General features: G+C 52.0%; 1 protein-coding gene and 2 long non-coding RNA genes across 11 annotated transcripts; 2 read left to right on the plus strand and 1 right to left on the minus strand.

Annotated features, from left to right (window-relative positions):
• Positions 1-1061: 1061 nt before the first annotated feature.
• On the plus strand, positions 1062-13835 carry LOC141575516 (uncharacterized). Its single transcript, XR_012503151.1, has 2 exons — positions 1062-5883; positions 6349-13835. It is a non-coding gene; the product is annotated as an uncharacterized LOC141575516 (long non-coding RNA).
• LOC123613039 (uncharacterized) lies at positions 13583-17760 on the minus strand. Of its 7 annotated transcripts, none has more exons than XR_006720372.2 (5): positions 17439-17760; positions 16972-17148; positions 16464-16668; positions 16007-16085; positions 13583-14358 (listed from the first exon to the last, which is right to left on the minus strand). It is a non-coding gene; the product is annotated as an uncharacterized LOC123613039 (long non-coding RNA). The 7 variants fall into 7 exon arrangements; XR_006720371.2 differs by having other exon boundaries at positions 13583-15754; XR_012503149.1 differs by having other exon boundaries at positions 15519-16085.
• Positions 16454-21112, plus strand: PPDPFL (pancreatic progenitor cell differentiation and proliferation factor like). Of its 3 annotated transcripts, none has more exons than XM_074354893.1 (5): positions 16454-16593; positions 17768-17862; positions 19005-19070; positions 19172-19351; positions 19555-21112. In XM_074354893.1, exons 2-5 carry the CDS (start codon positions 17808-17810, stop codon positions 19572-19574), a joined length of 321 nt encoding a protein of 106 aa, XP_074210994.1. In that variant the 5' UTR covers positions 16454-16593; positions 17768-17807; the 3' UTR covers positions 19575-21112. The 3 variants fall into 3 exon arrangements, with proteins under 3 accessions (XP_074210994.1, XP_074210993.1, XP_074210995.1); XM_074354892.1 differs by lacking the exon at positions 16454-16593 and adding an exon at positions 17148-17468; XM_074354894.1 differs by lacking the exon at positions 16454-16593 and adding an exon at positions 17148-17468 and having other exon boundaries at positions 19172-19267.
• The last annotated feature ends 373 nt before the right edge of the window (positions 21113-21485 follow it).

The raw sequence follows: 21485 nt of genomic DNA on the forward strand, positions 1-21485 counted from the left end.
AACTAATAATTTAACTATTTAGATAGTAACAAAGTGGTTCTTGGGTGTGACTTTGAAGTTCGAATGACATGTGATGTCCTCATGCTTTTGTGTGCATCTGTATTTGTATGCAGGTGTGTGTGTGTGTGTGTGTGTGTGTGTGTATTTGTATTTGTAGTCCTAATTCATAATCCAATTCAGCTTCAGATAAAGTCAACCAACCGCTAAAAGAGAAATGAATGTTTCCTTTAGTACCTGGGTTTCTCCACCTGCGGATTATGTTGAATACTCTTCCCCTATTTGTTTTAGGATGATCTGGGAACAAACGCTTCCCCGTATAAAAGGGGAACCGTCAGCGGGTGGAGAACTCTGCTCCTCTATTCTGAGTTGCATCACAGGGAGGGTCCCTTTCCTCTGGGGACGTGGCTGTAACTCACGTCCACCTCAATGCACACGAGTGTGTCCGCTCAGCGAGGTGAGTGTGAGCATGAGTGTGTGTGAGTGTGTGTGCAAACCCCCGGGGAAGGGTGCTGTCAGGTGTCCTGGTGCTGTGTGACAGAGCCCGGTCCTTCCCACGTGTTCCCAGGGCAGCAGCGGCTGCGCCCCCAGCCGCAGGGCTGTGTCTGTCCAGCTCCAGTGCTGTCCATGTAGGAAGCGCCCCGTTTGGTGCGTATTTAGCACCAAACGGAAAACCCAGCTTAACATGGGGGCAGCTTCCAGTGAGATGCACTTCGCGTCCAGTCACTTGTGCTCGAAATCTCGTTTCTAGTTACGTGGTTTCCGCGCCCCCTTTCCGTCTGGGTGGCTGCAGCACGGCCGCCGGTCCCTCGCGGTCAAGGACACCCAGCTCCTCGGCGTCCCGTCCGTCCCGGGGGAGCGCCGCGCTCCTGGAGCCGGGCGGAGGCGCGCGGCCGCGGGCTTGCCCGCCCCGGCGCGGCGCCGGCATGTGTGGTCGCGCAGAGACCCCTGCCGGCGCCGCTGGGAAGGCGCCCTGCTTCGCTCTCCCGGCTTCCGTTCCCGCGGGCCCTTAGCGGGGCCCGCCCCCTCGTGGACAGCGGGCGACTCGACACACCCAGGGCGTCAGCCCGCCCTCGCTGGCTACCGGCCCGCGTTCCGGCGGACGCTCCCTAAATCCTGCATTTTACTTCGTTCCCGATTAACAGTGACTGCTGTGTGTTCGCAGAAGCACAGGAGGCCCTTGCACTTGGGGGCTGTGTAGGCGGTGCGTAGCGGGGTGGCGGTCACCGTCTGTGCCGCGGTGCAGGAAGCAGGCGGAGGCGCCGGCCTCGGGTCGGCGCTCAGTGGGCACCTCCGTGACGCCCCCTGCCCCGCTGGTGCCCCACCGGGCAGAGGTTTCAAGGCCGGAACAAAGCACCGGGGGCCTCGGAGGGGGAGACGGAGCGGGCGCGTCCGTCCTCCTCCAGGGCGGGGAGCGCGGGATGCCGCCTGGTCTGCTAGGCGGGGAGGGAGACCCGGGTCGGGCGTCTGCGGAGGGGGGAGACGACGCAGGCAGGTTGCCGGGGGTGCCGTGTGAGCCCGGCGGCGCGGCGCCCTCCGCCCTGCTCGCTTAACCCCAGAGCAGTCGGCCCTGCGGGGCGGGGTGGGGGCAGTGGAGACACAGGCCAGGCCGCCGGCTGCTAAGGGCCAGGGGGCGGGCATTGGCCTCCAGGCCGCTTCGCTTCAGATCTGTTACACGCTGATTTTCCGTCCTAGGACTGCAGAGCAGAGCACACCTGTTTGAAAAGTGCCTTCCTACATCCTCCTCCCCGCCCCCCCGGAAGGCTCACACGCGGGTTTGTAGCCTTGGTGCGGCCCCTCCCACTTCCCACAGTCTCGCTGCCTGTCTTCCTCCTTCCTAAGTCACCTGGGGTCGTGGCTGCCTGACTTCACACCCGACACCGCCCCCCAGGTGCTAGGTGTGACTCTGGGGAGACTCGCGGCCAGGAGCCCGAGTGCTCAGCGAAGCGGCTGCGTGGCCTCTGCTCTGCCCTGGCTGGTCACCAACTCCCATCCCGTAAGCACCACGTGCTTTTCAGAACCAGAAGGGGCTGGACGTTACTTAATGGGGGTTTTGTGGGGGCGGTAAGCCCATTAGTCAGGACTCAGTGCTTACAAATGCACTGGAGACATTAGTTCCACTGCCTGAAAGTGTCTCTCTCTGCAGACATGTGTGCGTGTGTGTATGTACGGTCTGCACGTGTGGGGCGTGGGGTGTGTGCTTGCGCCTGTGCACACGCGTGGGCCGATTGGGCCGCTCATTTACAAGAGGGGCCAAGGCCCTTCCTCAGGGAGGATGGGGAGCCCGCCTGTCAGACGTGACCCCGAAACCATCCCTGAAACCGACCCTTGGTCCCCGGGGGAAGCGCTCCACCTAGCGGGTCTTGGACTCCGCATCCAAAGTGCTGCGAGAGTTGGGAAGAAGCCTGGAACAGGGACTCACGAGGAGCCCTCGGGTTTCAGAGGAAGACGGCGCGGCTGGGGCGGAGTGACAGAGGAAGTGTGAGCGCCTCCAGGTACCCCCGCAGACGCACGGGCATCCAGGCATGTAGGGTCCAGGGCACCGGCCCTAGAGGCAACCGCACCGACAGGTGCCCAGGAGATGGGTGGGTGCCCAGGGAAGGGGCTGCGGCCCGGAATGAGGGGCTGCTGGACTCCCGGATGCCCAGCGAGCAGCAGGCGGGCCGGGGCAGAGTTGCTCCCTGCAGACACGGGGGCGCCCGGAGGCCCAGCAGCAGGGGTCGGAGAGGCCGGAGTGGCGGGAGGAGAACACCGGGTTCCAAGGGGGAAACGAACCCTTGTCCCATGGACCCCATGATAGCCCTGTGGGACCCGGGATGACTTCCAGGAGCTCAGGGCCTGGGTCAGTGGGCAGAATGGGGTGTCCCCGACATGCTGAGCAGGGACAAGGAGTGGGGAGGGGGGCGGCAGTTTTGCGAATATTGCTGCCCCAGACCTCCGCCCCGAGATGCTCGGTCAGTGCCTCGCCTCCCCCTTCCCTGGGGTCTGAGTCGTCCGCGTCCACCCCGACGCTAACGCCAAGAGCCTTTCAGGCAGACTGAGACGTGTCAGGGCAATGCAGAGAAGCCACGTCTAAATCATGCTATTCTGATGGTCATGTCCCCAGTTTAGGTCCGGGGTCACCCCCTGGTGAGCCACTTCCCAAGCAGGGTCTGCCAGTCACTCGGAGAACACGTGGCTCCTGCCGGCTTCTGCGTCCCCTGCTCACCCAGGCAGTGGCCGTCGCCAGCCCCTCGCAGGGGGGGACACTGTTCACAAGCCCCACGATGGGGAACTGGGCCCGGTCTGGCAGACCCTGCGGGCGTTTTGATTCACCACTGACAACTGTCTGTCCTGGATAGAGACTCACTTCATACTCCGTGATTTCTTCGAAGTAGACATATTCTTAAACGCTGCCTGTTTAAACACACACACACACACACACACACACACACACACACACACACCCACTGGCAAAGTGATTTTTTTTCTTCTAAATGTGCTCTCTGGCCCGCATTGAAAGTAAAAGTCTCCTCTGAAAGCCGGTGTCACAGTGGGAGCCAAGCACGTGCTCACTCGGCACCTTCAGACCTCAGATGTAAACCTCTCGCTCGTGCTGGGTGACAACTAACTGGTCCCCCTCGGCCTCTGCCCAGCTCCCGGACTGCAGAAGAGTATTAACACCTCACGCTGAAGTCCCCTGAACATGACCTCCCCACCCCAGCAGCGAGAGGCGACTGGCTGACCGCAGAGACTAAGTCCCTTAGGAGCTGGGCTGGGAGTCTGCACCCTCTCCCCAGCACAGCCGCGAAGGCCCAGGCTGGCTGAGGGATGCAATCCGTTCTGCTCTTTCCGACAGGAAGCCGGAGACCCCGTGAAATCACTCACAAGTGACAGTGGGTGGGCGTCAAGGGCATGAGGACAATTCTAAAACGTCAAATTGTCTTGAATCCTTGGAATTACATTACCGGTGATGAGCAATGACCAGACCCAGCCGTGGCTGCGTGAGGTTTTCCATCCGTGGTTGGTCTGGGTGTCATCAGCGTGAGGAGGAGGGGGTCCCCGAGATGGCTGCGAGTCCCCTCCACCCTGCCACCTGCCACAAAGCACCAGGCAAGCCAGTGTCCACACAGGAATGGCCACTGGCCCTGCGAGCAGGTCCACGTCCTCCATCAACAAGAACCCCTCCCTCCCAGTCCCTCCCGTGGGGACTGCCAGACACCTGCAACCATGCTGGCTCCTCCATGTAAACACACGTCCCTTGTGTCTACAGATGACAACGAATGTTTGTCCAGTTACCTACAAAAAGGAATAAAAGGAAAACCCGCCCCAGGTAGTTGCTGTTTAAAGTCGTGGGCTCAGGCGAGGACACACCCCCGAATCCCAAGGGCTCAGAGCCAGTCGTCTGCGTGGCTGAGACCTGGAATTCGTGGCAGCTGTTCTCTTAGTCCACTGTTTTTTAAAACTAGATATTAGCAGAACAACCGTTTATTAACCTCCAAGTATTTGGAAATCAGACAATAACAGCCCTTATGCCGACTGGGTATTTGTGTCTGGTCAAGGGCGTAATAAAGAATAACGTGACCCAGACGGAGCGCCTGTGGTGGCGGCAGGCTTTGAAGCACAGTAGGTCTGGGTCTGATAATGACCGGTGTCGCTGACTAGCTGAGTGACCTCAGGCGAATTATTTAATTCCCGTTTGTTCATTGGTAAAGTAGGAATATCGGTGCTATCCAGCAGAGCTGCATAAGGACCTGAGATGAGGCGCATGCGTGCAGACCGCAGGGCCCAGCGTGCGGGGCGATGGCACTGCCCTCCTGCAGGTGCGTGCTGTGTGCCAGGTGCTGTGCTAAGCGACTTAGCAGGTTTTACTTTGCTGAATCCTCTCCTAATCCCTTTAGCCCAGGCCTGATAAAGTCTCCGTGATGCACACGGGCTTCCCAACTTAGCCGCCCGCAGGTCCTGCGGACGAGGATGGAGTCCGGTTCACCTGACTCCGGGGAGCTGTGCCCCGCGCCTCCCCCACGGGCCAGCCGACCTGCTCCAGGGAGGCACGTGAACAGCAGCTCTCACTGTTAGCGACTGCGGTGCAACACCACTGTGTGACATCTTTTCTTGCTGTAGGAACGTTTTCACGAGGACCCGAGCCGGCTGTTAGGAGCCCGGCAGCAGCAGGCTGGTTCAGACACACGGCTGTTGCCTCTTGGAGCTGTGACTCTAGGGTGGCCCTTGGTCACTTTTTGTTCTGCTTTGTTCTGCAGCATCTTGTGTGGGGCTGGGGTAGAAGCAGTTCTGGGGCTTCTCCGAAATGAGATCCTGCCTCCACTGTCATTGCTGTAGGTTCTCAGGTTGGTGCTCATATGACGGCACAAGGGGGCAGTGGGTCTGAGCCAAGGCAAGCGATGAGACCTCCGTCCCTTCCCAGCTGGAACTGGAAAGGACAGTCGACTGTTGTTACGACACAAGTCATTGCAGACTTGGGTATATTGCTGGTCGACCCAAGTCTTCCAAACTTAACAAGGGCAGCAGCCAAAGTCTCGGGTACCTTGGTCAGTCTACAACACAGGCGTCAGTGCCACTCCTGGGGCGGGGTTCTGACGTGTGGCGGAGTCATCGCTCTGAACGCACTGCCGGAGCAGACGCGCTACGCTGTGACTGCTGCAGCGGCGCCGAGCACAGAAGAGCGTGCGCCCGGGGTGAATGCGGCGGGGCTGGGGGCGGGCAGACTGGGTTTCCCCTTTGCCCTGATGCTCGAGGATGGCTCCCTGGAGTTCACGCTTTCTACCCGAGGCGGCACATGGGGCTTCGGAGGCCTTGACTGCTAGGTCAGTTCATGACTTAGTTGACAAGTATTGAGGAAATGCCCAGCACGGACAAGGCCAGGCGCTGGACACCTGGGGACCCACGGTGAGCAGGGCCGAGCCCCGATCTCGGGAGCTTGCGGCTCGGGGGACTGGGGGTCTCGTGCTCCTAAAATGCAAACTACAGATGAGGGCAGTCATGGTGGGCGAGGGGTGCTGCAGGAGTACATCAAAGGAAATCAGGCTTTCTTGGGAGTCGAGATCCCTCTCTGCTGCAGCGATGTTTGAACTGAGCTCAGAGGGTTGAGCAGCTGAGGGAGAGGCGGGCCGGGGGAAAAGACGTTCCCGGCAGAAGGAATGACACGCAGAGGGGGGCAGAGAGAGGCCCCGATTTAGGGCAGAGGGTGGACAGAAGGAGCAGCTAGTGAGGCAGAGGAGAGGGGCTGAGTCCAGGGCCGCTGTGGTCAGAGGTGTGGTCCGATTCTAGGTAAACGGGAAGTCACTGGAGGAAATCGTGTGGGCAAATACATATGCTGACATTTCACTGAAATAGAAAATGCTCTGTGTTCAGAGAGAAGCCAGCTGTCAAGCGTGAAAAGTGGAAGCCTCACCCTGGTGCCCCGACCCCGTTGCGCCCCTGGAAGCTCCGTGTCTGTTCTCTCTGTTGCTGGATGCACCCTCTCGAGTGCGGATGGCCCTCCCGGACTCCTCCACCGTAAGCAGTGTCTACTGACTCACCACCGTGAAGGCCGGGAAGGGGCAGGGAGGGTTACTTTCCCGCCTCCCTCCCCCACCGATTTGTGATGTTGGATTTTAAATGCAGTAATTCGAGGCAGAGAATTGGCACTGACACAGAAGCATCGCGAGAAGATCCCTTCATACGTTGTCTGCTTTGTAGGAAACCCTTCAAGGTCCGCGTTGTTACGAACACTTCTCGGATGAGGGGCCTTAGCACACGAGATGCCTAGTGACCTCCCCAAGGTCACAGGCAGAATCTGGACCGTTTACAACCTGGCTTCACTCTGCTCTTTCCCGATTCGGGGCAGCTGGGACCGGTTGTCACGACTGAGCCATGTGCTGGTTCTGACTGTAATTTATTCACAATCTACTGAGTCCTTCTGGGGTGTAAGTTAAGTCTGACGAGAGAGTCAGATGGATGCAGGTGAAGACTTTGTCATGTGCCTCCCTCTCGCCCTGAGTGGGAAGCCTTCCTTCCAGTGTCCAGCCTCCCCGGGGAAAGGCTGGCCTATGTGTCCTTCCACCACCAAATGCCACCAGAAAGAATCAATTCCAATCGTATTTTCTTCCACAGTTAAATCCGTTTTGTTTTGAGTTATTTCAAACCTAGAAGATCTTTCTGCAGGAACAGGACAGTGTCACAAATGCACAGATCACCCCCAGATGGTGCTTTGGGGCTGGTGTCCAGAGACCAGAAACCATTTAGTTCAGACGGCGAACGTAGCCTTTCCTGTTGTGGGACCTAATCCTGCTGCATGGTTGGCTTTGAGGGTTATTCAAGGAAGCCTGAAAGAATAATGACCTTTGCACGTACACCCCATCGAAGGCAAACGGCTTCTGTGTGGAGAGGGCAGGCTCCCCAAAGGCTTTCCAGCTTATTCCAGCTTGTCAGCTGGATGCGCCGCAGGCTTAGCAGACCCGCTGGACCTGGCGTTTCCCTTCTGAGCACATGAGCATACCACCATGCGGGTTTCAGCAGGAAGTCGCTTCTGTGACTGAGGCTGTCCCACATGCTTCACACGGAATAGTCTGTCCTTCAAAAGGCTGGAGGACAGTAAAATTTAAAAAATAACAGTTGTTCTTTTATGTTCTGGTGTATTTATTTTTTCACTTTGTTTTTATCTTTTGATGTTTAAGAAATCCTAAGCTAATTGATGTTAACGGTGCTCAGCAGCCCAGTGAGACCATGTTTTCTGGATCTGTTATTTTTGTGTGCGTATTACTGGGTGTTTTGTTAAAAGCTAAAAAATACCAGTTTTTAAATTCACCAATTATGTTTTCCCCTAAAGCTAATAGCTTTACTGGGGAGTCTTAGAAAAGAAAAAATTGCTACTGTCTGTTATATTTATTCTATTTACAAAAAATGCAGTTTAAAACTTTGTTAAGAATTGACATTTTTTAAAAAAATCTGGGAAGTGGAGGAAAAACAAGTTACTTTGCTGCTCGCGTTATAACAGAGCCTTTGGGAGCATCTTGTCGTGTTAATTTTCAAACTTCTTTCTCTGCATGTTTTATATTGTGTTGTCGTACTAACGTCCAGGCAGAATTGCGTCCTTAGGATTTTCCTGTCATTAAGTGCTCCTCAGGATTGTAACGGTAAATGATTACATAATATTCCATCACAGGGAAGGATCCTAATGCGTTTTAATATCTTCTCTCTGTGGACGTCTTCTTGTTTCCAAGTGCTCACTGTTACCAGCGATGCCACAGTACGTATGTTTGGTGGTAAAGAAAGCAGTCCTGGAAGTTCACTTACGCCAAGGGGTGTAAACTTCTTCATGGCTCAGGATGCAGACGGCCCAGACTCCAGCCATCAGACTGAGGCGGCCTGTGCGCAGGGCCGAAGTCTGGGGGCAAGTTCCTGCAGCCATGCCGCTGTCAGCAGGGACGGCGTTGCTGTTCTTTAGTATAAGGGAAGAAAGCATATCAGGGTTTAAGTTTTTGTTTGTTGGGTTCATTTAAGTCGTCCAAGGCCCTCAGCCACTAAAGCTGAGCGCAGGACCCAGGTATTTCTGATCTCAGGGCTCCTTCCGTTAACAACCGCGCTGTGCTGCTTCTGCGATCGTTCGTATCCTCACGGATGAAGCTGAAGCTGAAGCCCTCGCTGGGCTGTAGTAAGTCGCACGAGGTGACACGAGGCGTCAGGTCTGGGGGCGTGTCGAACATGGAGCTCGCTCACACAGTGGCATCGACGTCTGCTGTTGTGTGCAATCCCCGCTCACGAATGTGTATATTTTCAATTTTCTCTGTTTGTTCTAAAGATTAGAGAGCCCTTTGTTCTAGATCTTTTTAAAAGAAAATTCGAATTAACTATGTAGTGGAGCCAGCGTTTCCGGAGTGTCTGCTCCGGGACGCTTCCTCCCCTGGGGACTCTCTGAGTCTCCTGTGGGTGCCACCCGCCCGGGTCTCCTGCACTTTCCTGCCCCACGAGAGCCCTGCCTGCACGCAGCCCAGTCCGAATAACCCCGTGTCTGAGAAGTGTTTTCTCCCTCAAGTGCAAGAATGTTTTCTGGTTGGGATGGACCCCCAGGAGCCCCAGTGAAGAGAGAGTTCTTATTTCTCAGTAAATTGCTTCTTCCAGTGCTTAAGTGCATCGTTGTAAACGGACCTTAACTGAGATACTAAATGACAGATGTTTCAAGTGATAAAAAGAAGCTATTTATCCCTTTTACCACAGGAGTGAAGGGCGTGGTTCACTATGGAGCCCCCTTGGGGTATTTTATCCACATTGAGCAACTAAAGTGTCCCCTGTGCACAAGGTCCCCTGTCAGACTCCATGGGACACAGACAGTGAAGATGGTCCCCTGCCCTTGGGGGCTGGCCATGTGGTGGAAAAGTGGGGGTGGGAGGAGCTCTGCAGGACAGACCCGAAGACGCCATTAGGTGCGTAAGGGCAGGTGCCAGGTGTCGACAGAGATATGCCTTCTCCACACCCCTGTTCTTTGAGCAGTTCCCATATTTCTCAGTCATGCAAGTAGAGGTAATAGAAGTAACCGTCTGTGATAAACACATAAAAATCTCACCTTCCAAACCAGTTTCCATGGAAACCAAAGAATAAGAATGGATGCATTATATATTCAACTGCTTTTGGGGACGATGCCATAAATCCATAGTTTTGCCTTTTATTTCAATTAGAACGCCTTACTATGTTGAATGTGAAAAGCATTTGGGCACATAGACTCTGGAACATGCTAAAGTCTCTCCACTCCAATCATCACTTGCTGAAACTATTCATTCACTAACAGTATTATTGGATGCTTAGCATGTGCCGAGGTTTGAAGGTACAGCCCGTGAGACGGAGGACCTGACCGGTCGTGAGCCCCGGCTCTGCATCAGGAAGTGGTCTGGGGACCCAAGGGCAGCGTCCCGTTCTGTGACATATGTGTTGTTTTGCACTCTTTGTAATGGTCCCGTGTCAGGCTGACCCATGGTTCTGAAATCCTGGCTGCCTGTCCTTTACCGTACGTCCTCTTTCAGCTGTTCTGTAACATTTTTCTTTTTACAGTTTTTATTAAGTTACAGTCATTTTACAATGTTGTGTCAAATTCCAGTGTAGAGCACAATTTTTCAGTCATACATGAACATACATATTTTCATTGTCACATTTTTTTTTCCTCTGTGAGCTACCACAAGATCTTGTATATATTTCCCTGTGCTGCACAGTATAATCTTGTTTATCTATTCTGCATTTTGAAATCCCAGTCTGTCCCTTCCCACCTCCCGCATGGTCTGTAACATCTTCATCAAATTCTAAATCAGTGAATTAAATCCCCGTCCATTTTGGTGGATGCATCCACCTGAGGAGCTGGCAAACTTTATTGCAATCTTGGGGACATGCCTTGTTTACCATTATATAAAATATGTAAAAATTTTCACATATGAAAACAGATTAAACAGAAAATAAAAGTATATGAAATTGAAAAGTGTTTAAAAAATGTATGTAACTGAAGAGTGGTTCTTCCATTGCACGTATTTTATTATTGTAACTTTACATCAGTGACACTTTGATAAAAAATATTCTAAGAAACAGACTAAAGATTACCTTTAAGTAAGTACCCCTGACCAGAAATTCAAGAAATAAAAAGATGAAAATTAAAAATCTGGAAGTTTGTTTATTGGAAACAAATGTCAGAAAAAATTCTGTCATTTCCCTTGGGGAAAAAAGGTTTGTTTCCTGGTGACTGTGGTTCTCGACAGAACCTGTGGCTTAGCGCGCTCGGTCAGGCTCACGTCGGCCGGCAGAGGGCAGTGTGGACTCCCAGTCGGCCCAAATCTATTAAAAAACGAGAGAAAAAATTTCCACTTCCTTAATCCAAAACCTGACTGTAGTGGATAAAGTCCTAAAAGCACTTGCACTGTACACACGGGGGCCCATGGCATCTGATCACCTATCATGACAATGTATGGCAGTCAACTGAAAAAATAAATCTGGATAATCGGCATTTTAGGGAAAAAAATCAGGAAGTGAGTTTGCTCGAAGCAAACGCTGATTTCTACACGACAAAATTCACTGTCATCCGGCGTTCAGGGCTGTAAGAGGCCTTAATTCATGGCCGTGTTCCTGATGAAATGCACGTCTGTGAACGGAACAGCGCTGCGTCTTGTGGTTCTAAGCTAAGCAAGCGCGTAGAAAACTGAAGCCAAGAAAAACTATCTAAAATCATTTCTGCGGAGAGGAAGGAAGGAAACGAGAAATGTGCCCTCTTGGTAGGTACAGCTTCGCGTGGTCCTCTCTGCTGCGGCGAGTGAGGGCCCAACAGGAAGCGGAAACGCACCCGCCGGCCTGTGTCGCCCCGTCCCCGAGGCCCCCAGGCCGCGAGGCTCAGGAGGCCCCCAGGGAGCCCGCGTTCGGCAGGCGGAGGCGCCGGCTACACCCCCGCCCCGACGGCGGTCGCCCAGCACAGCAGCGGAAGCACCTTTCGCCCCGGTGACGCCCCGGGCCACGGCGCTCTCGGCGCCTGCGCAGCTCGTGGGGAGGCGGGGCCGGCGCGTGGGGAGCTGGGCCGCCGCGCGTCTCTTTCCGGTTGTGCGCGTCTGCGTAGCTTGGGCCCAGCTCCCTCACCGACCTGCTCCGCGTGCCGCCCGGTGCCGCGAGGGGACGGAGCAGAACCCGCCGCGAGGATCCAGCTCAGCTGGCGCGCCGCGGACGCTGGCAGGGCCCCGGCGGGTGCTCGGCGGACGTGGGCAGTTCAGTCGCGCCCATCAGCGCGCTGCCGGCCGGGTCCCGGGCGCGCGGAGAGGGGGGACGCGCAGAAGAAGGGACGGAGCTCCTTCGCCCCCTCCGGCCCCGCGAATCCAGGCCGGGGCTTCTGTGGAATTAAAAGCGATTTTCAGGATAAACAGATCCACATCGCTAGATGTGAAACAGACGTTTAGCAGTGCGATTGCTGGGCCAGACGCTGGTGCCCTGTTCAGGGTTTTAAAAAACTGCTGAACTATTTTTACCATTAATGGTCCCGCCCACAGCTGGGGCGGATGGTCCTGTTTCCTTGCTTTCTCACTTTTTTTTGGTTCTTGTTGTAGACGTTTTGTACGCGTGGTGGCATCTCACCGTGGGTTCAGTTTGCGTTTGACTAGGGGCGAGTGGCGTGAACGGCCCTTCGCCCCCCGCCTTGCGCGCGCGGCCGCTTTCCGTGGCTGTAACCTTTCCTTCCCGACGCAGGCTTTCCTTTCCACCTGTCCTGGCAAAGCGTCGCACGGAGCAAAAGCTCTGCGTTCTGATGAAGTCCAGTTTATCAAATGTATTTGTCAGATTATGCTCTTAATTTCCTTTCTAAGAACTCTCTGCCAACCCTAAATCTCAAAAATTGGGGGGAAGTCAGACATTTTATTACGTGTTTTATGCTTGTTTCCTCTGGTTCTTGTTCTGTTTCTCTTTTCTTAACTTCCTTCAAGTCATCTGCACGTTCTGTGTGCCCCCATCTGAGATACTTGCGGTGTATGTTGTTTACGGTGCTTTGAACACGGGGCACATACAGCTGCGTCACACACACCCACGTGTGTGCACACACACGGGCGCAGCAGAGAAGAGGGAAGAGATGTATTTAAATGTACGTATATTTGTTGTTGTGTTTTAATTCCCTATTATCTGCGTCCCCGGAGTAAAGGCTGCAGGGAGGGGCCACCGCCACGCCCACATGCACGCTGAGTGGCCGGCACGTGGCCCAGAACGTGGATCGTGACCGGGGTGGCTGATTCGAGAGCGAGGACCCCTCGCTGGGCTGAGCGGGGGCCGCAGGCGTTCGGAGGAGGCCGAGTGGGCTAGCGACACCGCCCCTGCAGGAGGCAGCCCAGCGCTCCGGGGGCACGGAGCTCCTACAGGCCGGAGACTGGCGTTCGCCAGGCGCGTAGGACAGCGTCCACGGGAGAACTAATGTCCAAGGGTGACAGACACCCGCCGTCTGCCGGAAATGCCGGGGCGACTTCAGCCCCTGCTTTCCGTTCTATTGTGGACGGAGAAGACATGCCCTGTTGGCCTCAGGATTCCTCCCGAGACCACGGGATTCTTGGAAGTAAAAATAGCAGCGCGGCGCCTGGCACAGAGCAGCCAGTCTGCGCGCAGCTGCTGGGCTGGGCCACGTGCTGGAAGGCTGGCTTCCCTCCTAGTCCGTCATCTGACGGTGACACGTGATCTCCACTTCCTGCATCACAATACGACTTCCCCAGTATTGCTTCAGGATTTGCTAGTGCTGAGCTCTGTGAGCTCAAGATTGGAACTTTTTCTTTCCCCCCAACTTGTGGGAGGTTTTTGACGTGTTTATGGGCTGTTGAGCAGTGTTGCTAAGATGCTGGGTGGGATCTAAAACATTGCTAGTCCCGAGTGGGCATTTGCCATCTCTGTTCTGAAGGGAAAAAAATACTAGTGCGTCCCAACCTAGGCACGGGTTTTATTTAATTCCTGGACATTCTTCATTGTGCCTCTTGAAAGGATTACAAAGTGTTTCATTTTGTGATCTCGGTTTTTGATGAAATATTTATAAACTTTTTTTTATGAGTCTGAACAAACACTTGTGGGTTTTGGACCCTGAGTTTTCGTAAATATTCATTGAAAAACCATAAACACTTCATCCCTTGTATGGAAAATTTAATGAATTAAAAGTAACAAAGTGAATAATTAAAAGAAAACAAACTCAGCATATTCCCGTTAGATATGAACGAGTAGCTTCTGTTTTGTTTACTCTGAACCCATTACAGATTCTATGTTATAAAATAACATCTGTGAATTTGCTATCATTGGATGTGTTGTAGCATGAACATTGCAGAAAAGATGTGCTAATTCTGTTAGAAATTCTCAATAAACTCAAAATCAATTCAAAGATATTTCAACGTAGAGTGCTTCACAAATGGGCTACATTCAGCAGGAATGTGAAGTGGCTGTGAGGCTGGACTGGTTCTTAATGATGAGGGAAGAGAGCTCTAAAGAAGTTCTCTGAAGGGAGCCCTTCACCTCTAACGCGGTTCCAGGCTCTGTAATCCGACTCCAGTGGACACATCCCCCGGAGACCTGCCAAGAGAGGCTGCAAATAGTTCATGATCTTTCCCGGACTCTCATGTGCAACTGGAGATGAACTTAAAAGTAAAAGGAGAGCGCTGGCTGGGTTAAACTGTGACAAGGGCCACAATGTGTCTTGTTTTCAAATACACACACCAACTTGAGGATTCTTACGTATAAAACCTTGGAGGATATTTAAAATTTAACGACCCTGTTCTCACAGGGAAAGATAAAGGCCTAGGAGAAATGCATGCTGTCTTGCTCGCCGAGCACAAAATCCAGACTGAGACGGACCGGCTCCTGCATCTCATTGGCCCTTCTTTACCAGCAGGTACGAGTGAAAACAGTACACTGTGGGGAGCAAACACAAGGAAACTCGACTTGGTTTATATGATTAACTCAAAGCACAGTTAAACCTTGAACCCACCTCTGATTTCCAATTTTCAGTCCTGAAATCTGCACTACATTTCTTCCCAATTCTATGAAATAGAAATGGTCTTACTAACAAAGATGAACAATTTATAATTCAATGGTATATTATGCACCGTACATTACAGTTTGTGACTCTATGATGCATTATTCAAATTCTGTGCTTAGACGCGCCATGTTGCCGGAGGGTCCTCGCTGGAAACACGTGGAGGCAAGGGCGGTGGGAGGACCCCGAGGGAGGTACCCATCAATGCTGCCCGTCTTGGAAACCAACAGGTGAAGAGCAGCTTGCTGGAGGGATTTCGTCAGCCTGACCGAGCAGGTTAGACGTACGTTCCCTGAGAAACGTGTTTTAATTAGAGCTGAAAGCAGCCTGAGCCCTTGTCTGACAGGGGCCCTAGGCTGACGGGGGCTGAAGTACCTTCCTTCCCTCAGCTTGATGCTTTCCGGCCAGCATGCCACCTACCATGGGGCACCTGAAAAGTTGCGTCAGCTAGAACGGTTTTGTGCTTTCATCATGTGGGAAGGGGCCAAGAAAGAAATGCATGTTTCAGTGTAACAAAGAGCCTTGAAGGAATCTAACCTCCGAAACCTCCTTGCTCCGTGGCTCCCTGGGCTCCGTGCTGAGACCCCCTGACAAGGGGTCTTCACTCTGAGCACCAGTGATGTGATGATCCCCACCCCCTGGACAGCAGATAGCCTCAGGGGTGTCCCTCCACCCCTCGCCCTGCTGGAAATACTGTGTCGCACAGTCGTCGAGATGGTGCTGCCGGACAGCTGCTCCCAGGGCCCCTCAGAACTGGACACGCCTGGGAGCCCAGCGTCGGCCGCTCCCACTCTGAGCTGCGTGAAGACGTGCAGGCTTCACAGGCTCCTGCTCTGTCCCACTGTGACTCCTCACTCCCCCAGCGCAGTTACTACCTGACCCAGGTCCAGGTGCTGGGGGCTGGCGGGGATGATAAAATAGAGGGAAAGACAAACACGTTTGGCCCTAAACAAAGTGTGGACAAGGGGCGGTGGCTGGTCAGAAACGGGGCCTGGGCAGGAATTATGAAAACCTCAGAATACCTGCACCCGCTCACCAATAATCTGAAGTGAGTGTGGATTCGGGAACGGAGTCCAGATTTTTCCTTTGGGTTCACATCAGAGGTGCACACACAGAAGACAGTGCTGTGTGTGAGGCAATTCTGTTTTCAGCAGATCTTTTTTCTGGCATTGCAGTAATATCCTTAGATTGCAGGTCAAACTATTGTTTTACAAACATCTACCATATCAGCACATGTAATTCCACATGTCTTTTGTTTTTGTGACTGAGTGCCTGTGTTTAAACACATAGAAACGTAATGCTCTAGAAAAGCATTGTGACTCACATAACATTAATTGCTTGTGCCTTTCCATAGTTAACTGTTCATAAATTACCTTGAACTACCGATCTCGATTACATAAAACTATTTCATGATGTTAAAGTGGATTTGCAATACAAGCGAGTTTCCTATGCCTTCTGGCACCAGCTTGGGAAAATTCTGCCAAAAGTACATTTCCCCCCTTCCTATCTTGTGATGAAACTCACCAAGATAGATTGCTTTCCCTGGGCTGGAGTTCAAAATCCATTTGAGCTTGGGATCATCTGATAGTAGTTAATGGTTCATCTGAAAATTCAACAAAGTTTATTTCCATAAGAGAGAGAGAGAAAAAAAAAAAACAGATGGGAAGTGAAAAAACACTGTATTTGAAAACTATACGGTCAATTAGGCATAAAGATTGAAAAGTACCATAAGATAAACACCACTGTTAAAACTTTTCTCTTCTTTTATGGGTAAGTCTCAAGTTTAAAATTTGTATTCCAAGTAAACAGTGTAAAAGCTAATGCTTGCAACGTGTTGGGTTGATGTGTGCCCTTTGATAATCACCACTGGGTGATTCAAATTGCGTCTTGTGTCTCTGCCTGTAAAGCTCATTGCATCTCTGGTTTTAATTCTGAAACAGAACAGCTTGTTGAAAACAGAGAGATACAAAGAGACACACACCTTCTGGTCACTTAGCAAAGAGCTGGTGCTGTGTTGCTCACATTAGGCCGCCCAGGACCTGGGGCAGAAGAAAAGCTTTAGTGCTGGCAGGAAGGTAAAAGCCAAGGTCTTCCGAGAAGATCCGACAGTGGTGAGTCTGCGCGCCAAGCGCACAGTTGCGAAGTGTGCGGGGCTGAAATGGGTGGGATTAGGTGACGCGGTCCTGCTGGAAAGAGGTAGAACAGGGTGACGCGTTGTACGCGTGCAGGCTACTGTTTAACAAAGTTAAGTAACATGATCACAGACGCATGAAACAACGTGTGCAGGAGATAAAGAATTTTACTCTTCTCAGCACACAGAGAGCCACTTGCAAAGATTATTTCAAAAATGAATAAAAACAAAACATTCTCTCTCAACAATAGAGTGGATTTAGAAATCATTAATTAAAAGCTAATTTTGCTAACTACTATATATAAAATAGACAGACAACAAGGCCCTACTGCAGAGCACAGGGAACTGTATTCAATACCTTGTCATAGCCTGTGATGAAAAGCAGTATGAGAAGAAATTTGTACGTATGCCGCATCACCATGTCTGTGATCACGTCCAGCCCCCGCTGGCCTGCAGCCAGTCTGTGGTTCCCCCGCAGAACCCAGCACAGTGGCCCTGTTGATGCTGAGAGGACCCATGGCTCTCACCCCCGTCCCTGAAAAGGCAAAACCACGTCTGGGCCGAGCCCGCCCCCACCCCGGCACCTAAGCCCCACTGGGCAGGTTGACACGGTCAAGGGCAGGCAGGCAGAGGGTGTCCAACCCCGCCTGGGGTGGCCCCATGCCCAGCTGTGCCTGTTCCCAGCTCAGGTTTCAGGCCCCCAGACAGAAGGTGTGCTGGGGTCCAGACCCGCTCAGTCCCTGCAGGGCAGCCAGCCTGTCCCGGGCACTGCCGGTCAGCTCGGCCAGCGCCTGCGGTTGGAGGATGCTTTAGAACCAGGTTTACCGTCAGGAACAAACTGGAGAAAGCACGCAGGTGAGCAGGGGGCGGGCTGTGTTCACGCTGCTCTCACCTCTGTGTCTGTTCCGGGCGCAGTGACTTGTGGGCACTGTTAGTAGACGAATCTGTGTCTTTTGCTTTTCCAAGCAGACGACGCAGCCATTGCGTGTTTTGTTGCTACAGTGTCTATTACAGCTCTGTGTCAACACTTCAGTTCTCTGAATCAGATTTTTATTACCTTACCATGTTGCTTTGCAAAAAATACTCATATGGAAAAAGAGAAAGAAACTCCATGTGATTAATTTCAGCATCTCTTTCCCGTCCCTGCTTCTCAGACTGCTGGTCGCCGTCCAGCTGGCCCCTGCTCGGGGAGCAATGGCATCGGTGCCTTCCATCGGTTGCCTCCTGGCCAGAAATCAGTATTATCGAAGTAAGTGGTGCCATCACAGAGGCCGTCCCTAGGGAATATGGTTTGAGGTGACGTTTGTGGGGTGTTGTTAACCCACGTATGGTGTCCTGGTCTGAACTTGAGGGAGAAGAGTGCCTGTGACCTGTGACAGTGAGGAAAGAGGGGTGGGCGTCACCCGAGGCAGGTCTGAGTGAGTACTGTCCAGCCCCTTCTCCTGTCTTAACCGGGCTGTACTGCACTGACGAAGCCATCAGCACGGAAATAAGGAAAACAAGCCTGTGTTTCATAATGATGTTTTGTTTCATGTACCTTGCATGTAGCAGGATACACTAGAAACTGATGATTTTACATAAACCAATATCATCCACTTCTTAGATATGCGCAGCATGGTTCTGCTCTCAGGGTTTTCTCATTTCCACTTTCTGCCATGGGTAATAGTCAGCTTCTGTCTGGCCAGATTTATTTTTATTTATCTCTCCATCTGTGAATATTTATAGTGGAAGAGAAAATTGTGGCTTCTTAAAGAAAATTCACAATTTTCATAAAATGAAACAATCATTTCAGGACCAAATGATTGTTTGCTGAAAGTCTGCCAGCATGGAGAGAACTCTTACTTCCAGGGTGGTTTGTGGATAAGAACTGGAAACATCTATTGACTTACTTTTTTTTTTACAAAAAGGCTAAACTATGCTCGCTTACTTGTTATCACACCCACAGAGGTCATTTCTATATTCTGATCTTTTAAAAGACTTGTAAGTTTAAAATATAAATATAAGACAAATTAAATATTTATTCTTTTAAAATAACTCCTTTATTTCTAAACTTGATAACTTTGCAGGACACGTAATCACACGCACAGTAAGGTACCTGGTGCAGCAGTGTTCATTCTTCACTTCGTGCTTCCTAAGACTCTGCATCTGATAACATCTACAGTACATTTTAGATTTTATGTTTATATCTGTGGAGAGCTGCTCACCCCAGAGAAGAATATTCCTTATTAACAGAACATGTAATATGTGTTGTTCTTTCATTGGTTAACAATTTAATCAGATTTTCAGTCCACGATCCAGGGCGAAACGACCTGAACCGCGCTGCTCGGCAGTTCGTGTGAGGCCGTCCGCTTGCCTTTTATTTACTCGTTTGCTGTCGTTTGCTTCTCACAGAGGCCAGCGTTTCTTCAGCTGCCTCGGAGTCTGTGAGCTTCACAGATGATGACAAGGCCCAGCAAGGTATTTCGTTTATTTTTTTATCAGCATCACCGTCTTAGTTCCCTTCGTTTTTCTCCCTCACGTGTGTCTGGTGAGGGAGTGACAGGAGCTTTATCTGACAGGGCGACCTGAGGTGGCAGGACCCACGCGGTGGTTCAGGTCCTTTTTCCAACCCGAGTCTGTGCAGTCGGACGTGGAGCGAGAAGGCCCGGCCGCGGGTGAGCGCGAGGCTTTTCTGAGAAGGGCGGTTCCTTCTCGGAGTGAAGCAGCGCGCGTGGTAGCTACCGCGGCAGCGGGCGCGGGTAGGGCAAAGCTGCTCCCGGAAGGGGGTGACGGCCCTGGGGCAGGGGCGCGAACAGTCTGTCACCCAGTCGCCGTCAGTCAGATCTGAGCGCTGTTCTAATTCTGACGCTGAAGGGAATCTGAAAGTCATACGTGAATGTTTACCATGGTTTAGGTGGAATAGATTCGGAATTGAGGCGAGTTTCTAAATTCATTCTTCCAGTGCCTTCCGAGAGCAAGTAGCAGTGCTCTACTCCAGTAAAGGAGTCGCAGCTCCTTGGAGACGTGGCTGATTCCAGGACGGGGAAGAAGCAGCAGAAGATGAGCCTGGACCGTTTCATGGTGCAAAAGAGACAGAAATGCTCAAACAACGGTGGGGACACGTCAAAATAACACAGGAACAAATTGGACAAGTCTGGGACCATGTTAGCGATGAAATAAATAACGATAATAATGGGTAACTGCCCACAGCACAAAGAGCCCATCAGTCCGTCCGGGTGTAAGTAAATAACTGAATGAGCAAATAAACGAGAGGCGAAGGCTCTCTCCTGCAGCAGAATTCTAGTTAGTACTAGAGGTGACGGAGACGGGGGCACTGCCGCCTGACAAACCTCACGGCAACCACCGTCCCAGCAAGACGCGCCAACGGACGCTGAACTCAACGCGCAAAGCACGAGAACAGGACATCACCTGGTCTCAGGATGAGTGCTTACGAATTACGGAGGGGAACACAGTGCCTTCTGACGGAAAAGCCTGTCAGACGCCACCTCAACAGAAACCAGGAAGCAGGCAGAGACCAGCGACCCCCCCACCCCGCCCCCAGTCGCTGGTCGTCCCAGATGCCCGCTCAGTCCCACGGCCGGTCCGCCCGGCCCCTGTCTGGGTCCAGCTACCAGAGGCTTGTGCCGAGCAGCTTTGAGCTCTGCCACACGAGGGTTATCCCACGGCTGTAAAGCAGTGCTTGTGCTATGTTTTAGACACCTCACTAAGGACTAGCTACTACATGGATCAAAAAGAGTAGGTGACCACACAGTCCGAGATTCTAACGTTCAGGCAAAGGGTTGTGACGAGTTTTCCACACGTGACAGACATAAAATAGAGTCAACTGACAATAACACTTGCTAAATCCGAAGTAAGGCCAATTGTCGAAAGATACATTCTTTTTAAAAAAATACGTATTTTTAATTTTTAAATTATTACTATTATTTTTTAAAAGAGGTATTGAGGGTTGAACCCAGGACCTCGCTCCACCACGCGCCCCACCCTCCCTTCGGGAAAGATGTATTGTTTACTGTCAGTACATCGATCTGAGTTCTCTAGGCAAGTGTTTCATTTATTTTTCCACTTTACTTTGACTGTGAAGACAACCTCTCTCATGAAAAAGCGTTTCTCAGCGCATCATCTTTGTCTTGCAATTCGGGCGTTGTTGGAACGGGGGCTCTCTCGTGCAGCGCTGACAGTTGACGTGACAACCCAGAAGGTCACCCCGAGAGCTGCTTGCGGGACCCACACCCGTGCCTGTTCCCGATGGGAAGCGGCCCCTCCTTGGGAAGACACATCGTAGGGGACAGGTCGCCGCCACCCTCACGGCGAAGCTCAGGCTCGCTCCTCTGCACTGAGACTCTCCCCGCCACCGCCCCACTCCCTGGGGAATGTCGGCCAAGCCTTTGAAACTGTGCGCCTTCCAGCTGCAGTGGTTGATGTGATGTAGTCTTTTCATTCCCCAAATTATTTTTCAAAAATTGTTTTTTTAATTTTCAAAAAATTTAAGTTCTGCTCTCTTTCGGTCTGTTGAGTGATTTATTATGGCTTAGAACTGAAGCACGGGTGCTTAACACAATGGTTTTAAGGGCATTGGGTTCAGAAGTCTCTAGAAGAGTCAAAAATTGTATTTCTGATCATGAACATTGGAAATGGGAACCATGCCCACAAGCACATGACACGCCAAACACACTGCTGTGCACACAGCCCGCTGGCCATGGGGCAGACGCACACATTCATGGTTTGGAATAATCTTTAACAACATGCAAAATCACGATGACACAGAGGTGAGTGAAAAAAGGCAGGGGAATTTATGTGTGGTGTGATCTGAGGTGTATTAAGAAAGCATCGTGCGTAAGATCAGATTGGAAGGAGACGTACCAACATGGACCC

Source organism: Camelus bactrianus, chromosome 29 (assembly GCF_048773025.1).
Source record: "Camelus bactrianus isolate YW-2024 breed Bactrian camel chromosome 29, ASM4877302v1, whole genome shotgun sequence".
NCBI lineage: Eukaryota > Metazoa > Chordata > Mammalia > Artiodactyla > Camelidae > Camelus > Camelus bactrianus.